The sequence below is a fragment of the Lepisosteus oculatus genome, chromosome 7 (genome assembly GCF_040954835.1).
Source record: "Lepisosteus oculatus isolate fLepOcu1 chromosome 7, fLepOcu1.hap2, whole genome shotgun sequence".
Lineage (NCBI taxonomy): Eukaryota > Metazoa > Chordata > Actinopteri > Semionotiformes > Lepisosteidae > Lepisosteus > Lepisosteus oculatus.
The window spans coordinates 12,390,650-12,407,915 of record NC_090702.1 but is presented as its reverse complement, the minus strand read 5'-3'; the positions used below and the strand labels follow the sequence as shown (position 1 = coordinate 12,407,915).

The 17,266-nt window shown below is 37.2% G+C and overlaps 1 protein-coding gene across 6 annotated transcripts in view; it reads right to left on the bottom strand.

Annotated features, from left to right (window-relative positions):
* The window catches only part of tspan9a (tetraspanin 9a), a 191,615-nt gene that overhangs the window by 74,943 nt on the left and 99,406 nt on the right, over positions 1–17,266 (bottom strand). For 4 of the 6 annotated variants that reach the window (XM_015353235.2, XM_015353234.2, XM_069192161.1 and 1 more), the window contains one exon: positions 1,095–1,174. In XM_015353235.2, the coding sequence (XP_015208721.1) occupies positions 1,095–1,157 (63 nt within the window). In that variant the 5' untranslated portion in view covers positions 1,158–1,174. Of the gene's footprint in view, positions 1–1,094; positions 2,073–17,266 lie in introns of those variants that run through there. The other 2 variants (XM_015353233.2, XM_006633744.3) reach the window with 2 other exon arrangements.

The window sequence follows — 17,266 nt, the reverse complement described above, 5'->3', positions numbered from 1 at the left end:
TGCTTCTATGCTGGGGTGATCAGTGGATGTCTTTCTCAATTCACAGGACTGAAGGAAAATATCTTAGACCCATTTACATTGAAATCACTGCATACATTATCAAGATTTCAGGACAGATTGTCCATAGAAAATGAGCCCACAAATCCCTTTAACTCCTGCAAATTGGAGACGGATGAGCAAAAGTGATCTATTGCTTCCATTTTCCTCCCCATTAATATGAAGTAATTTTTATTAGAATATGGAAGAGAACTGACAAATTAATGTACTTGTGTTGACAAATAGCTTCAGAGCAACAGCAGCATCATGAATCTGAGTACAGCAATGCACTCTAGGAAGAAGAGTGCCTTAAACTTGCAGGAGATTCAGACATGCAACATGAAACCTTGAGAGTCAGGATTATATGTGCAGCCTAATACATCAGAGCACGGTCAGACAGTGATCCCTGAAGCACTGTGACTTGACAGGATGTATTTGAGGACTACAGATGTCTGAAGTGGTCAGAAATAAGTCTATGATATTATTTTAGTTCCCAGATGAAGATGTTATATGGAGTGGTCCTGAAAATTATAAAAAATGAAAAATTCCAGCACACTACAGTATGCAAAGCTCACATTTTAATAGAATGGTGAAAAATACCAACCTTGAAGACTGTTTTACTTGTGTATTGCCACAGTCATCCAAACATTTCAATGTACAATTCAAGTTTAAAAAACAGCTCCTGTACCTACAACCAGAAACTTTTTACCTTCTAAGAAACTGTCAAATGTTTGACCATGCCCTGTTTACCTCTGAGAATGACTAATTCCCAGATTCCCATCTTTAAGTAAAATTATACAAAGATACAAATCTGCTCATTCTTACTCTCTGAACGAAGGGTTTTTTAAAGAAGCACTAGTCCATGTTCCCATGTTAGTCTATTTTGTTTTATACCTTAGCATTGCCTTCTAATGAGGAACTTTTAAAGCAATAAGAGAAAACAGAGCTTCTCTGGGAATTACGCTGGAAGCCTGTTCAATAAAGAGTGAGAGCACCCTGGAGAATTGACGACAAAAGAAAACAGCCACAGCAAATAAGGATGTACTGTATTTACTTACCCAGAAGATGAGGTTGAAGAGGAACATCATGTATTTCAAACAGCAGAGACAGCCCCTTGCCATGTTGCACTTCTTGAATTCTAAAAGGAACACAAAGGATAGATCCAGGTAAAAGACAACATATTTGCTGCCTTTGGGCGCACTGTATTTATTGGTCTTTGCACCAGCAGCTCCTCCAGCATGGCTCTGCGCACGCGAGCCGGTGGAGCCGTAGAAAGCGCCGGCTGTAAAACCACGTCCCCCAAACTCCCTGCCCGAGGTGGATGCTCTTCCAAAGTCCGAGTCCCTGCTGTCCACAGAAGGACTGCGCCGAATCGAAGAATCCTCGCTACTTGACTTCTCCATGGTTTTGAGATGTTGCGGAGGTTTTGGCTTCACTCTCTACCATGTCTCAGTATTAAAGACGGACAAAAACACACCTCCGAGGTTCTCTGTAGTTGTTTTTGTGTGTGCGGGGGGGCGGGAAAAAAGCTTCATCAATCTGGCCAACCACAAGCTGAAATGCAGAAACACATCCGAAGGCTCTTTAGAGATCTTTCTGCATTGTTAGCTGTTTTAATGCTTCACAAATGACAGTGCAGAGACATTCTGTGTAAAGCATTACCAAGCAGCCTGGCAGAATTTTCTGTTATTTTTTTCTGTAAATAACTTTCAAGATTCCATTTTTGCTTTGCAAGAATAAACTGTCCCCAGAGGTTCTGAAGCTCAGCTGTTTAAGTTATCCATCCTCGAGAAGTTTAACGGTGCTTTCTGGGACAGGAGAGTTTCCAAGGCTGTTAACTTTATCTTGCTCTCTCTCAGTTCTTTTTCTGTCACATGCATCGGCTCTGCTTCCCCTGCTACCTCAGTCTCTCATTCTGCAATCAGCTGTTAAGACTCCACTCTCTTCATGCTTTCAATTGCTGTGCTGCTGATGTGCTATTATCGGCAGCAGCATCTACCAGGCATTCCCTAATGCAACTCTCTAGTAATAGAGCGCTGCCTTTTTTCTCTCCCTCATTCCTCCTTCTCACAGTCTCCTCCCTGCTGTCAGGGGGCCAGCCAACCAGACAGCTGGCACTGTTGAAAAGCTCCACCTCCAGTGATACAATGTCTTTAATAGGTGTATCATCAGTCTGTTTTGACTATACAAGTTCAGTGCTTCCATCTGTCCTTTCTGGACGTCAGGATGTCTGTGAGGGGATCAATGAAATAAAAAATCATGCAAGAGGAAGATGAGCACAGCTGATTGAAACAGCTCACTACATTAATATATTCATAATGTATGTAGCTGCTAGCTACTGGTTAAAAAAGCAGCTCTTCTGGTTTTAGTCACTGGAGCTGTAAGGCTGGCTTATCAGTTGCTATAAAACTACTTTTCAGTCTTAATTGATATTCAAGGAGTGGATTAGTTGAATTAGGAGGACTGCTATAATCTCAGCTTGTTCAGCCACACACAGATATATGGAACTATTTCTAACTATGAATTATCTGCTACATACAAAAAGAAACATTGGTCATTACCCACTTATTTTGTGTTATTAAAAATGATTAGAAAAATACATATGAATATTCCTGGCCACTATACTTAAATGTGTGGCATGCATACAGTATAAACAATGTCTGCAACTGTAGTAGACTTTTAGTACAATTTCAAGCATGAACACAAAATACTGGAGAGAGAAAAAATAATGAACACTTTACTTTACTTGTCAATTATTATTTTGTTTTTAGGACAGCAGACCAAAAATGTATGACAGTCTCTTATTTGGATATTTGATATTTGGACAACATTTTTAAAACATTTTCCTGCTTATTTTCATAACAAAATCTGTCTGCAGTATGAAGTTTCATACTCCTCTGTCTGTCTATTGGTACTTCTAGGAAAGCATTAAGTATTGTTAGCATTTCCAAAATTATTTGTGCAAGATTATTCTTTTTAACTGAGGGGTGTTTAACAAAGTTGTATTCAAATGTTTACTTTTATCAATATGACTCTTAAAAGACAAAATACTTCAAAATATTAAATAGAAAATATTTTACTTCTTGCAATATCATAATGCCACTTCTTAAAATTTGGATTTTCCTTGAGGAACAGTCAGATTACAATTACCTCTTTAAGATCTATCCTTATGACACTGCTCCCAAATAAAGTCATGGTCAATGAGTAACATGAGTAACATCATTCTGTCTACTGTTCTAGCTACCTGCTTTCACTCCAAATCTATGTCATTGCTCAGGAGCACTGGCAGCAGTCAAAATCACAACCTAAAGACCTACAGTTCACAAAAATAAATCACTCTCAGATGAGGAAATCTATTACATTTATTTACAGCAAATGATAAACCATATGCTTGGAAAAATGCAAATGTTCAATGTTTGAAAAATTAATAGGTGGTCCACTGAGGGTTGTAATGACAGGATATTTTACACATACACCAAGCCACATATTCCATTGATATACTGTATTTGGATACCTACTGCATTATACTTTCACTTTCAAGTGAAAAATTAAGAAAATAAGGAAAGTCAACACACAAAAGAATTAGGGGAACTGATAACGACATTTTCTGTAGAGTCCCAAAGCTGAGCTGAGTGGTACTGAAAGCTAAGCAATCCACAGACAGATGGGAGAGAGTTGAATGATCTTAGGTAAGGTTAATCCACTTTAATACCCTATTTACACTTTTTACATTAATCCATTTTTCTTGTGTTTCAAAGGCAACACTGATCTAGCTTGCCGTGACAGCCTGGAGCCAGCTGCATACCCTGTGCTGAAATCTTGTGTTTTAGTAGGCAGTTCATAAAGAAGAAATATCAGTTGTATTTATTTAGCAAGTCTGTAAATCTGTAGTATAAGAATAGAATTATTCTGATAATCAGCTCTCCCTTTGCAAGCAAAACAAAATATTCACTTTTGAATGCACATTTGGGAGGGGTTAAAATTTCTAAGTCATATGTAAAAAGCACCATCAGAAACCACTGCTGGAGCACCTGTTTGGGAAAATCAAGAATAGTGTTGTCATTACATTCTTGAGTCTACAGAGAACTTTTAAATCCCAAATGAAGGTCAAATGCTTTTTGGATACATTTTGCAGTTGCTGCTGTGGTTGACAGCTAGCATCTTGGAGAAAACGACAATATCACTCTCATTCAGGCAGGGGAAGATCTGTACCATCGGCATAATTTCGGGAATGGCTGCAAACAGTTAAAAGGAACAATGACAAAAAAAATACAAGAGTATATTTTACACAATATCTCTACAGCACAAATCTGTTAAATGTCTGACGGGGTATTGGAGCCAAAGTTTTAATGTGAAACAGGAACTGATTAAGGAAAATAAATGGACACCTTTACAGCATTTGAAAAGTCAGTAAGGGAATTCATTAATATTCATTCATCAGCACAACAGAAATATTGCACTGTACGTGCTTATTTAAATTCTTCAAGCAACCTGTCCCTTGCAGATTTCTGTATTTTTCTCAATCTGTGGCTGTCACTATACAAGCAACAAAATGTGTGCAAAAATAATCTGGGGTTTGGTAAATCCCAATTTTTCATATGTCTGTAAATTTTCTAAAAATCTGACAACAGCACAAAATTTGATTAAATTTCAGCAACTGTTACAGTCTACCAGCAAAGCATCTATCATGTATAAGAAGAAAATGTTGACTGCAGTAAACTGCGGTTGTGTTATTAGTGTGCTGAATATGGACTATAAATTGTTGCTGTTGAAATGTTCTCTGGCATTTCATTTTGTGTTAGGCTCAAAAGTTTCTGGACCACCCTCCTACTCTCTTTGATTAAAGCATGCTTAAGCAGGCGATAGTGTGAATAATTCAGCCCAGTCTCTTGGAGAATGCTAGGCAGAACACACTTGTTCTTCAATGTCCTTTGATGTGCTGTGTTTGGTCCCCAAACTCCTAACTCAATACTCTGTCAACGCTTGCTATTTGTAGTAAACATGCATTAATTAGTGCTCCACAGGGTCATTACAGAAGCGCTATTGATTACTAAATGAGTGAGCTGAGTGGAAATGACCTGTGTTTCGGATAAACATTATTCAATACGCACCCTCAAATGATCTAGAGGTGAGAGCCCTTCAATGTATTAGACCATGAAATCACTGAGGACAACCAAGAGAGACTATCTGAAACAGACTACAGCCTCTTCGACAAATTAAAGCTATGTACCGTACCCAGGTTTTCTTTGTTTTCTTACAATATTGTCAAATCACATGTTTAAAACAATTCACTATAAAGAAACTGGAAAAATGAAAATTTTAATTTGCTAAATGTCTGAAACGTAAGGATACTGAGGCCACAAGTGGAAAACTATGTGACACGCCCAGTAAAAACTACTGAAAGCTACTAGTCTTATAGCTTAACGTTCACTGGTATATCCCCTATATCCCCTGCTTTTGCATATACTGCATATGTACAGTATTGCAAAAATTAGAATAGGGTCCAACATTTTTCCACATTCAATGCAAGATATAAATTAGTGTAGTTTGCTGGATCAGTACTCTGTTCACCAAGACAAATAGAGACTATGACAAAATTTCATACCTACATGCAGCATGTCATATGAATAAGTGGCCTTAAGTCTCTGGTGAAGAGTCAAAGCCACCATTCACAACAAGGGGAAACGTTATATCTAGGCTTTTAAAAAACCTTTTTACAATCTTACCTGCATATTAAAATGTTGCTAAACAAGGCTAAGAAAAAAAACAGTAGTGTTCCATTACAAGATTTGCCACATGTTTAAACTTAGGCTGAAGCTTGAACTTTCAAGGTACTTACTAAGAAGTGGTTTAATAGAAGAAAAAAGCTGATTTCTCCTATAGATACTTTTTTTTAACTTTGATATCCTAAAAATAGAGTGACACTGTGCCACAGCAATTTGTTTTGCTGCCTCGCAGTGCTGGGGCCCTGGGTTCAATTCTGGACTAGGAGTGCTACAGTATCTGCGTGGAATGTGTATGTTCTCCCTGTGTTCATGTGGTTTTCCTCTGAGTGCTCCAGTTTCCTCAGACTTCAAAGACATTCATTGTAATTTAATTGGGTTCTAGGAAAACTAGCCTTTTGTGAGAGTGTTCGTCTGTGTGTATGCCCTACAATGGACTGGTGTCCCTTAAGGGCTGTATCCTGCCTTGCGTCCATTGATTGCCGGGAAGAGGGTCCAGCAATCCTGTGACCCTAACACAAATTAAATATGCCATTCCTACAGTTATTTTACAAATAATATGTTATACACAGAGAAATCACAAAGAAGAATTAAAATAAACTGCACCTTTTAAAGGATATGATGGTTAGGTCAAGATCCTTTTCAAAATTTCTACTTAAAGGGAAATGGCAGAGTGAAGTAAGGTTTCCATCAATACAGAATTTCAGAAGGGCAGCAAATGAGAGTAAGTTATGTACTCCATCCTGCTCACTTTTAATGCTATAAGTTAACTGACATAGCACATTTACAAAGAAACTACACTGTAAGCTTTTTTTAACACTCAACATGATACTTTTATACATTACACTCAAGATCTGTCTTCTTTAAAAGTGCCCAGAAATTCAATGAATGCGGTTTTATATTATATTAATTTAACCTGTGGTATTACTCTTGTAATTTTACAGTATGTATTTTAGAAAATATTTTGTTAACTGTAATAATTTGGTACTGTAGATGGTATCTTATTATTATCCACATTGGATAAAACAACCCCACTTTAAGTTGTCAAGGACAAAGCTATACACAACAACTGTAAAACCTACAGCAAGAACAAGATAAAAAGTCAGAAAATTTATATCAAGAAGCCCAGAAAGATAGAATGTACAAAGACTTAACAATCGACCTCTAACAAGCCTATGAACTGGGGAGAATTAAAGTGACACAGCATTGATTAAAGAAAATGGGTTCTTCTTGAAAGTGTTAAACAAGAGCTTGGATTAATTTAAGAAACTGAGAGGAATCTTCAGTCACTGCCAGAAGGCCAATTTTTCTGGCCATCATTTTCCTGAAACCCTTGGGCATGCAGCACGACACATCTGGCTTGGTAAACCTGTCTCCCAGCCAACAGCAAAATCCTTCTGGGTTCTGGGAGAAACAACATTTAGTGCTAATCTGACTTGACCTTTTCTTAGGGTAACTGGTCCTTTTTTATAGTATATTTTCCAACTGCAGGATTGATTCAACAGACCTTACAAGCACAACTGTTTGTAAAAGTTTTTTTTTTCTGCTCTTGTTGTTCCCTAGTGATAGACTTGAAGGAAATGCAGGAACATATGGTGCCACTTTTTTCGCAGCTATTTTATTTCACAGCAATATACTGCAAATATACATATTTCATCAGGACCATTCACTGTATACTTCACCCAAAACAAGTTAAGCATTCAAATCATTTTTGAACTTCAGCCACCACAAAAATAAACCAGAAACAAATTGCTAAGTTGTAACTTTAATAAATCAATCTGTCATGAATACATTCAAATTTGGATTCAAGAATTCAAGAAGTCTCAAAACCTGAAACAAGTTGAATGTGGGCGGATTGCAAATTTGAGACTATAAGGTAATGCACCCATCCATTTTCTAATTACCTGATCCAATTCAGAGTCCTAGGGGAGCCAGAGCCTATCCCGGCAAGCAACAGGCATAAGGTTGGGTACATCCTGATTTGGGAAACCTGTCCATTGCAGGGCACACACTGACTCAGACTTATATTTACACAATAGACAAATGTTCCCAGAATCCAATTAACAGTATGTCTTAGGACTGTGGGATGAAACCAGATCACCCAGAGGAAACCCACACGAACAAAGGGAGAACATACAAATTCCATGCAGACAGCAGGAAAAGTCCGGAACTGAACCAAACCAAGTATCGTAGCAATGTGAGGCAGCAATGCTAACGACTGCACCACTGTTAGGCAATGTTATGTTTTATAAATACAGCACTGTGACCCAGTTGCCTGAATTTTCTTTATATTGGTTTTGACAGGAGAAAAACTAAACAGCCTGACAGCATTGTCCTTTAATAGCTAGGAAGGCTTCAAGCAGCATTATTGACAGCCCAGAACAAAGGCAAAGACAAGGCCTGAATTCAACTACACCTTGAGGGACCCCCATTAAACCTCAGTAAATTGTGAGAAATACGATGAAACAAATTTCAGTGTGAAAAAGTTCATATACCAAAAACGCAATCTTATAGTACAGTTCATGGCAAAACCTAGAACAACAATTTGCAATAACTATTTTCTTGGCAAGATGGCATCAAGATGGAACAAACATCTAATCTCAGTGATCATCACTAATGTCTCTTAACTTAGCAAGTATAACAGAGTAGAGGGTGAACTTTAATCTATTCAGATTCAAAGAGGAAAAGGCCCACACAAGGCTAACCACTGGGAAGGAACTGCCAAGATGATCTTTTTACTGTGGGAAAACTTTACTGTGCCTCAATAGTAGGAATTTTAGGGCACACACTTTCACCTAGAGAATGGACATAGAAAGATTTTACTTCTTAAGGAATGTATATAATGTGCTCCTTTCTCCATTTCAGGTTAAAAGCCAGAGCAAGCACCAATATTGGGAATGTTCTTGTTGTAGGTAGTTAATAAAACTTTTTGTTAATTAGGTATTCAAGACTATTAGTATGTGTGATGTGTAGCTGTGCTCTGCTGTAATTCATTTACAGTTGCTAGCAAGCTCAGGCACAGAGGCATTCCATAGACATTGGTGAACACCACTATACCAAAAGACTGGGTTTCCAGTCACTGGAGAAGTCTACACAGCCTGAAATCCTAGGGGTTATGGCACTTCTGTAACATGCTCGGATCCATTGAGCCCTGTTCTACATACTATTACAAATGGGAGGTTACGAGAATGGTGAAAATCATGAATTCACCGAGCAGTTTAGTCAATGATTGAAATAAATATTCATAGCCCCCACCTTGTAAGTGATTTATCCAGAATATACAGGAGCAGTTAGTATAATTAGAGGCACATGGATTCTTTATTCTCTGGCACAGAACTGGTGAAAAGAGTAATAATCCAGGCACGCTTGGTTAAACAAATGTTTATTAACAATGACAAGACACAAACTACACTACACACAACAAAACATACAACACACAAGTTACTCTATGTATACAGTATTTAAAGATAAGGTGTTTGAGGCCTAACATTCTAATCACACAGAAAACCCCCAGACCTCTACTAAGTATGAAACTCTTAAATAATCCCTACAGAGGCTGAATAAAAGATGAGTTGCCTTTCTAAATGAATGCAACACAACCTGCAGTTAAATCTCTCTCTTCACCCCGGATGCCACAAAGTAAATGGGAGGCTGTCTCCCTATTCTAAAAATGCACCCTAAGCAGGAGAGATGTCTCTAAACAAGATATATTTTACCCTGGAAACCCATGCAAGGTTCTAGCAAGGTTCAAATACTTAGCTCCAGTCAGGTTTTGTTTGGATGATCATGAAGTATGGGCTCTCGCCTGTCACAAGGTACAGGTTCCAACTCCTCTCTTGTAGTCTGACCTTCTTTCTCTCCTTTCCTGCTTCTCCCTTTTTGTCCTCTCAAGGCTCTGTGTTCTGAATGTGATCTTATATGGTCTGTTTCTGTACTGCTCTTGACAATCATTAACCCTCAACTGACTGGGCATACAATTGGTTTTGATCAGGGAAACCCTCTACATCTCAGCAAACATTCCCTCTGCTTTGAAGCTTGAAGAGTTTACTCTTCAAACTTTATCTTAACTCTATGAGACACTTCCTACGTACTGTACCTAAAGCTGTTAGAAACACTTTGAAGTCATGGATTATGCTGATATTACAATCATATTACAGGATAAACCTAAAGGTCAAATTTCAGTGCTAATACAGTAATTAAAGCATCCTTTGATTATAAAAGGCCTCAGCTTTCATTTTTACGCTGACGATACTCAAATATACATCCATACCAAACCCGACACTGACGTGGCTGTCTCTATCCTATCTAATTGCATCTCTGACATAAAAATTTGGATGACTCAAAACTTCCTTCATCTTAACTGTGACAAGACTGAAGTCATGCTTATTGGTACCCCCCATCAACTTCGTAAAGCCAGTCCTGTAACCCTGTCTGTAGATGGCTCTGTACTTGAGCTTCAATCAAAATTGAAAAACCTTGGGGTTATATTCGATTCTGGCTTAACATTCGACCCACATGTACAGCATACTGTCAAAACATCTTTTTTTCACCTTAGAAATATCGCAAGACTACGCCCTATGCTATCATTAACTGTGGCTGAAAAGCTGATCAACATATTTGTATTCTCTCGAATTGACTACTGCAATGCTCTGCTCCCTGGTGTATCTAAATCTACTCTGAACAAGCTGCAGTATGTCCAAAATTCAGCAGCCAGAATCCTGACCAGGTCTAGTACAAGTGTTCACATTACTCCTATCCTGGAGTCCTTGCACTGGCTTCCGGTCAAATTCCGCGTAGACTTTAAAATCCTCATGCTCACCTACAAGGCTTTACATGGCTTGGCACCTCAATACCTGTCTGAACTTTTATCGCCCTACTCCCCACCTCGCAACCTCCGCTCTTCAAATTCTGCCCTCCTTACTGTCCCCCAAGCCCGTCTACATTGTATGGGCGACAGGGCCTTCTCCTGCTATGCCCCCAAGCTCTGGAACTCTTTACCCAAGGATATTAGAGAGTCACCTTCTCTAAACTCCTTCAAATCCAGACTCAAAACTTTCTTCTTCAGTAAAGCCTTTACTTAACTGGTTCCATTCTTCACCCCTCTGCTCTTCTTAATACCATCTTCCACGGTCTCCTCTATTGTTATTGTTGTATTGTTGTAATTATAATTGTGTCCTGTCTTGTGAAATTTTCTTATTTATTGTTGTAGTCTTCTTATTTATTGTTATTGTCATCCTGTAAAGCGCTTTGAGAAGCCACCTTTAAAGGCGCTATATAAAATAAAGTTTATTATTATTATTATTATTATAAAAAACATACATCAGACAGGAATAACACCATATTCCTTCAGAGTATGAAAGGTAATGTTATGAGAAGCGTTTTTACTATTAAGGGATTTCATCTCTTGCAGTTTGTGCACAATATCTGTAAACAAATGAGTACAGTTCTAAAAGTACAAATGGACCCTTTTATTATAAAACCGCTTCTCTCAAATACAAATAATGCCTAAATAAGCTTTAACACTCTTTTTTTCCAACATTCTTCCAATGGTAGACTAATTCCTAAAAATAAATGTGCTGTCAGTAAAGCCTAAAAAGGTGTTAAATCACCGGTACTCTTAGCTAATGAATTTATTCTCCAACTTCAATTTTATTACCTTAATAAATGGTATGTATAAGTTCTTCGAACCTGCCTAGTTACTTTTGGCAAGGTGGTATGCAGACAAGGACAAATGGTGCTCTGTGATTGGTTGTGTTTTTGTAATGGGATTTATAATTAAACAATGAATAATGCTCTTCATAAATAAAAAATGGTGTATAAGTTGATTATTATTGGCCATCCATCCATCTATTTTCTAACAGCTCCATTTAATTGCTTAGGCCTATACCAGCCAGCAATGGACGCAAGGCAGAATATATACTGGACAAGATGACAGACCACTGCAGCTATATTGGACATGACAACTCAAAATGTACTAATATGTCATACAGTACAGTGCAACAGCTCTACGTTTATTAACATACAGTGTCTTATGTGTTACAAAATATTATTCCATCCGTTTTTTATGTGCGTTATCCAGAACAGGGTCAAGAAGGAGCCAGAGCCTGCCACAGAAAGCAATGGGAACAGAACGGGGTACACCGTGGATGGGACTCCAAAACATTACAGGGAAACACACAATTACCCTAACAGTATGTCTTTGGACTGTGGGAGGCAACTGGAGCACCCGGCGAAAACCCATACAAACACAGTGAGAACGGAAAGACTCCTCACACCAATTAGTCTTCACAATCACAAGAGAAGCCAGAGCCAGCATTAAAGGGAGATGGATTAGAAGCAACTGACATCATTAACAATGCTGGAAAAGCACTTTTAATAAAAAATAAATTAAATATTTTTAGTTTAGTGTAATATATGGCATTAGGAATAAGTAATAGGTTTATTCCTTGCTGAAAAGAGAAGAAAGGAATCAACATTTCGGCTGTGGAGCCTTCTCCGGGTATATGGCATTATACATACTGTTACAACTAAATCAACTGAGAAAGTGACCACCTCCACAGAATCTGGAACACAACAAAATTCAATGCATTAAATTAAGCTCTTTTTGAGTAATCTTTCACTACATTCCCTATATATATGTATATATTCTTGGCTAAATGGTAAAGTAATAACTGAATAATTAATGCTCAGGCTTATTTTATGTTTTCCAAAAAGACAAGGAATCCTAAAGTCATAAGTAAAGACTATTTCAAGGCACAGAGGTATGTGATTATATCAGCATTCCAGTTCCCTTGAAGTATTATTCTAGTGGCGCCAAACTGGCAATCTGACACATACTAAAATCTCCCCCCAGTGCTTCACAGAAACAGGTTACAGGACACTACAGGAATAACAGATAGAAATATAGCTTCCATTGGCCTGTGAGGCCTAGGGAAAGGAGAGGAGAGAGTCAGACACAGGACAATTTATTTGTGGAATAACTAAGCTTCTTGTTACTTACACTCTCATGCAATTCACACTGGATACAAGTGCAGATATAATAGTTGATGTATTTGCATCTTAGATGTATTTGGATTAAAAGGTCAAGTTCCCAATAACAGTCATCTCAGTCTAATATTAAGTTCTTAGGAGACAGCTGGTATTCTGTCTAGAGCTCCTGGGAAAAACTAAGGTTGATGCTGGAAGAGGTGTTAGTGAGGCCAGCAGGGGGCGCTCATCCTGCAGTCTATGTGGGTCCTAATGCCCCATTATAGTGACCAGGACAATATACTGTAAAAAGGCGCCATCCTTCGTATAAGACATAAAATCAGGGTCCGGACTCTCTGTGGTCATTAAAAATCCCAGGGCATTCCTCGAAAAGATTAGGGGTGTAACCCAGGCGTCCTGGCCAAATTTCCCATTGGCCCTTACCAATCATGGCCTCCTAGTAATTCCCATCTATGAATTGGCTTCATTACTCTGCTCTCCTCCCCACTAATAGCTGATGTGTGGTGAGTGTTCTGGTGCACTATGGCTGCTGTCGCATCATCCAGGTGGATGCTGCATTGGTGGTGGTGGAGGGGAGTCCCCGTTACCTGTAAAGCACTTTGAGTGGAGTGTAAGCAATTAATTTATTATCATTATTATTATTAGAGAAAAGGTTCTGTGGAAAAGTAAATGGCTATAGATGCTGTACAAAAGTATGAGCTGCAAAGTTTACCAAAAGAAGACACATAAAAAAATCACACAACACAGTAACTGCACAGGTGTTGTGGTGGCCACATCAGAATAAGTGTTTTCAAATGTCTGCAGCTACTTTTTAATTTACATTAATGTTTTTTTTAAATAAGAGAAGCGTGCAGCGGATGCATTTTCCATCTATTTTACATCTTTGATTTATTGCTATTGCAACATCGGTACACACTTTGTGTTGCAGTTTGCTGGGGCATTAAAATTATACTTATACTATAAGAGAAAATAAAAAAGACATAGTACAAATGTACAACTGACTACAAAGAAACTAGAAATGCTTAAGAAAAAAATAAGAATTAAGATTTAAATTAAGAATTTTGGAACAATACATTGGCAAAGAATTTATCAAATGTATATTTTGCAGTCTTTATAGTGCTATTGATCATTGCTATATTTGTTTATCTGCTATTTGATAAATATAAGCAACTCAAAATTAGTACATTTTAACTTTGATTTTAATGGAATCGAGATGTATGCTTTTACTGCAGTAGTTGTTAAATTAGATTATAATTCATTTTGCAGTTTTAAATGTTTTTAATGAAGTTGTAGTGTGAATTTTGATTTCCTACACCTACTGTATATCCTATCATTACAAGATTGCTGCTTCAGGCATGTGGTTAAGTATTTGAATGACAACAATTTTATAAATTGAATACTTATAAAACTATTTTCTCCTATTTCCCAATCCTAGTACTTATAGCATTTCTTCTAATGAATTTCTCTGAAGACAAATAAGAATACACTTCTTTGTTGATTTCTTTGTTGATAAGGTAACCTCATTTGTCTCCTTAAGTAACTTTCTCATTGCCAAGGCTCACTTGCTTGATTCACACTGTTTTAAGCTCAGCCAGTTTCTTTGTATCAATTTTGTATGAGACAAATGAGTATCCAACAGAATTACAGTTTTATTACAAAGCTCTATCTCATCTCTCCACATTTGAGAGGTGCATTTTAATTGCACTTTTCAAAAAACAAGCCAATTAATTGATTCTCAATATCATTACAAATTGTGGGGAGAACAAAGCACTGAGTACAATCACATTTTTTAAAGTTTGATAACCACCTTTAAAATGCATCTTAATATCAAAATGTAAAATGAAGAAAGCTCAAATCTGGTTTATTAAAAAATACCTTTGCTCAAATGCTGCTGGTTTTACTTTCATTTTACTTTTTAAAATTTCCTTCTAATCACTGCTGTGTTCTGCTCTTGCAAGACCTTACAGTACTTAGTTTAAAGCTGATTTTTTTCATATGAAGGTTAGCAAGGTCCCCCCGACCCCCACAACACTTGTTTCTATTTATGTCCTCTGGTTGGAGTTTCACTGTTGATTCTAAGGGAATTTATGGGAAACACATAGTGAAAGACTGAGGATTCTGAATACTTGAATCAGATTCCCTCCCTGTCTTCTCTAAATATAAAAAATAGTTATTTTGACCTGTAATAATAGTTAAATCCTTTGAGTATGGGAATATGCTACATTCTAAATGAGTTCTTACTAGTTTATTATGTCAAAATTGTACATTATCCCTTCATTTAAATTCAGATAACTACATATCCTAACTGTATTATGCCGCTGCTAAAGCTGGATCTGTAGTAGTGATTTGTGGGTTGAAGGATGAGCCCTTGAGCTGAAACAGGTAAGTTGGTGAGCTGCAGGTGAGCATAGCAAACAGGCAAAGCACAGTCAGGAATCGTTTTCAGCTCAGAACTGGAAGGTAAGAGTGAATATCCAAAAGTTGCAGTCCAACAAACAAGCAATTCAGGAATGTAGCCAAGGATGATACAAGTCAAGAGTCCAGAACAAAACTCAGACAAAGCCATGGATCACAGCAGAGGCTCAGAGCAAAACTCTATAACAGAGCACAGAGCAGTGCTTTGTCAGAGCTTAAATAGTTTTTCATCACCAGGAGGCAGGGGATGACATAATCACTCACAGGTGAAGCAAGCTTCCTGTCTAATTGTGTTTCTGTGGCAGCTGGTCTGATTGACAGCTGTAAGAGGTGTGACTGGCTGCTGCAGAAGCAATCCCACAAGGACAGGCATGACATAAACTTTATTTGCCTTCTTCTTAGTACTATCTACACTGTCTAAAAGAAATTTGTGAACAAACACTTATGCATGTTTCAAATTAATATTAGAACCAATGTCTTTAAAATATCTCATCATATTTACTGTGTTGGAACATTCAGCAATTATCTATATTAAATGTCAACAAACAGATTTTAGCAAGTGTTTTTTAGAATTTTATTTATATCTTCTTGGACATCTTTTGGGGTTTTTGCAGCTTATAAAGAGGTTACAAATCTTCCTGATTTGGTATCATCAGTGAACTTGACCAGTTTACTCACTTTATGAGATCACTGACAAATTCGGAAGTGTCCTAATACAGAAACCTGCTGTACTCCACTAATAACATCACCCCAATTGGAGTATTCAGTGCTTATCTGTATTCCAGTTTCTGTCAATAAACCAGTTCTCAATCCAAATAAGTACATTTCTTTAAAATTAATACAGCCAGAAATTTAAGAAAAAATATCTCTTATGAGGAACCTGAACAAAGGTCTTCTAAAAATCTAGATACCATAATACAGTACATGATGTTCATATCAAGTAATGCTTTGCTTTTTTATGACCTGTCTTTTATATATCCAACCTGACTAACCTCTAGAATCCCGCTCCCATAAAGATGATCCTCTAGTTATCTACAGTATATCTAATTATGTCCACCCTTACATGTAATAGAAGCATTTGGTACAGTATATAATTAATTTAGTTCTTTCACCATTTTTACAGAAGAGAGCTATGTTAATTTTCCAATCAATGGGTATTTCTAATGTTTTGAGTGACTGCTGAAAGAGTTTTGCTAATGGCCTATGAATTGAAATCTAATAACATTAAAAACAACTAATGTGCATTTAATTAGCTCCTTTTCATCCCAAAAGAACCCAGCAGACAGAAGAAAACTAACAGTCCCTGTGGATTGGTGCATCTTAAGTGCACTTCTGCCTTTGGTAGCTAATACCTTTATCTCTAACTTTGTCTTTTTTCAACCTTTTTTCATGTTTGTTATTTCTTCCTTGATAAACTCCAGAGTGAACTACTAATTTATTAGTTCAGGTGGGTAGCTGCGTCAGCATGCGTAGGCTGCAAAGAAACAAGTAATAGGTTTATTCCATGCTGAAAAAAAGAAGGCGACACTTCAGGTGTCTTCTTCTGTAGTCATTTCTTCAGGTGACACCTGAAGAAGGCTCCACGGCCGAAATGTTGTGTTTTCATTCTTCTTTTTTTTTAATAAACCTATTACTTGTACTAATTTATTATTCTGCTACTTATTTTAAATGTTTCCCATTTTAGGTTAATTTACCCTTTAATGTATGCTGTTGCAATACTGAAACACATATTTAAGAATTTAAAATGCTAAGGCATGTGCCTTTCAGAACGTCATAATTTCAAGTAACAAAACAACTTGAAGAGTGAAGGAAAATATCTGCACATTATGCTTGTAGAAATACATGCAACAATGCTGTACAATTTATACATATAAAATAAAAATCACAAGCCTTGTATGAATTTTCATCAATTACTGAATGCACATCTGGATATTTATGCCAACACAACTTTAGTTGAAGTTCAATTAAGGGTGTCTGTCGATTTGGAAGCTGCTGTATAACTTGCAATTTCTAACTCTTACCATAGTACTGTCTACATGTGTTTGAAAGTATATGCCATGTGTACTTCTTTCAGAAATCTCAAGCAAAGTAAACGATGTACATAA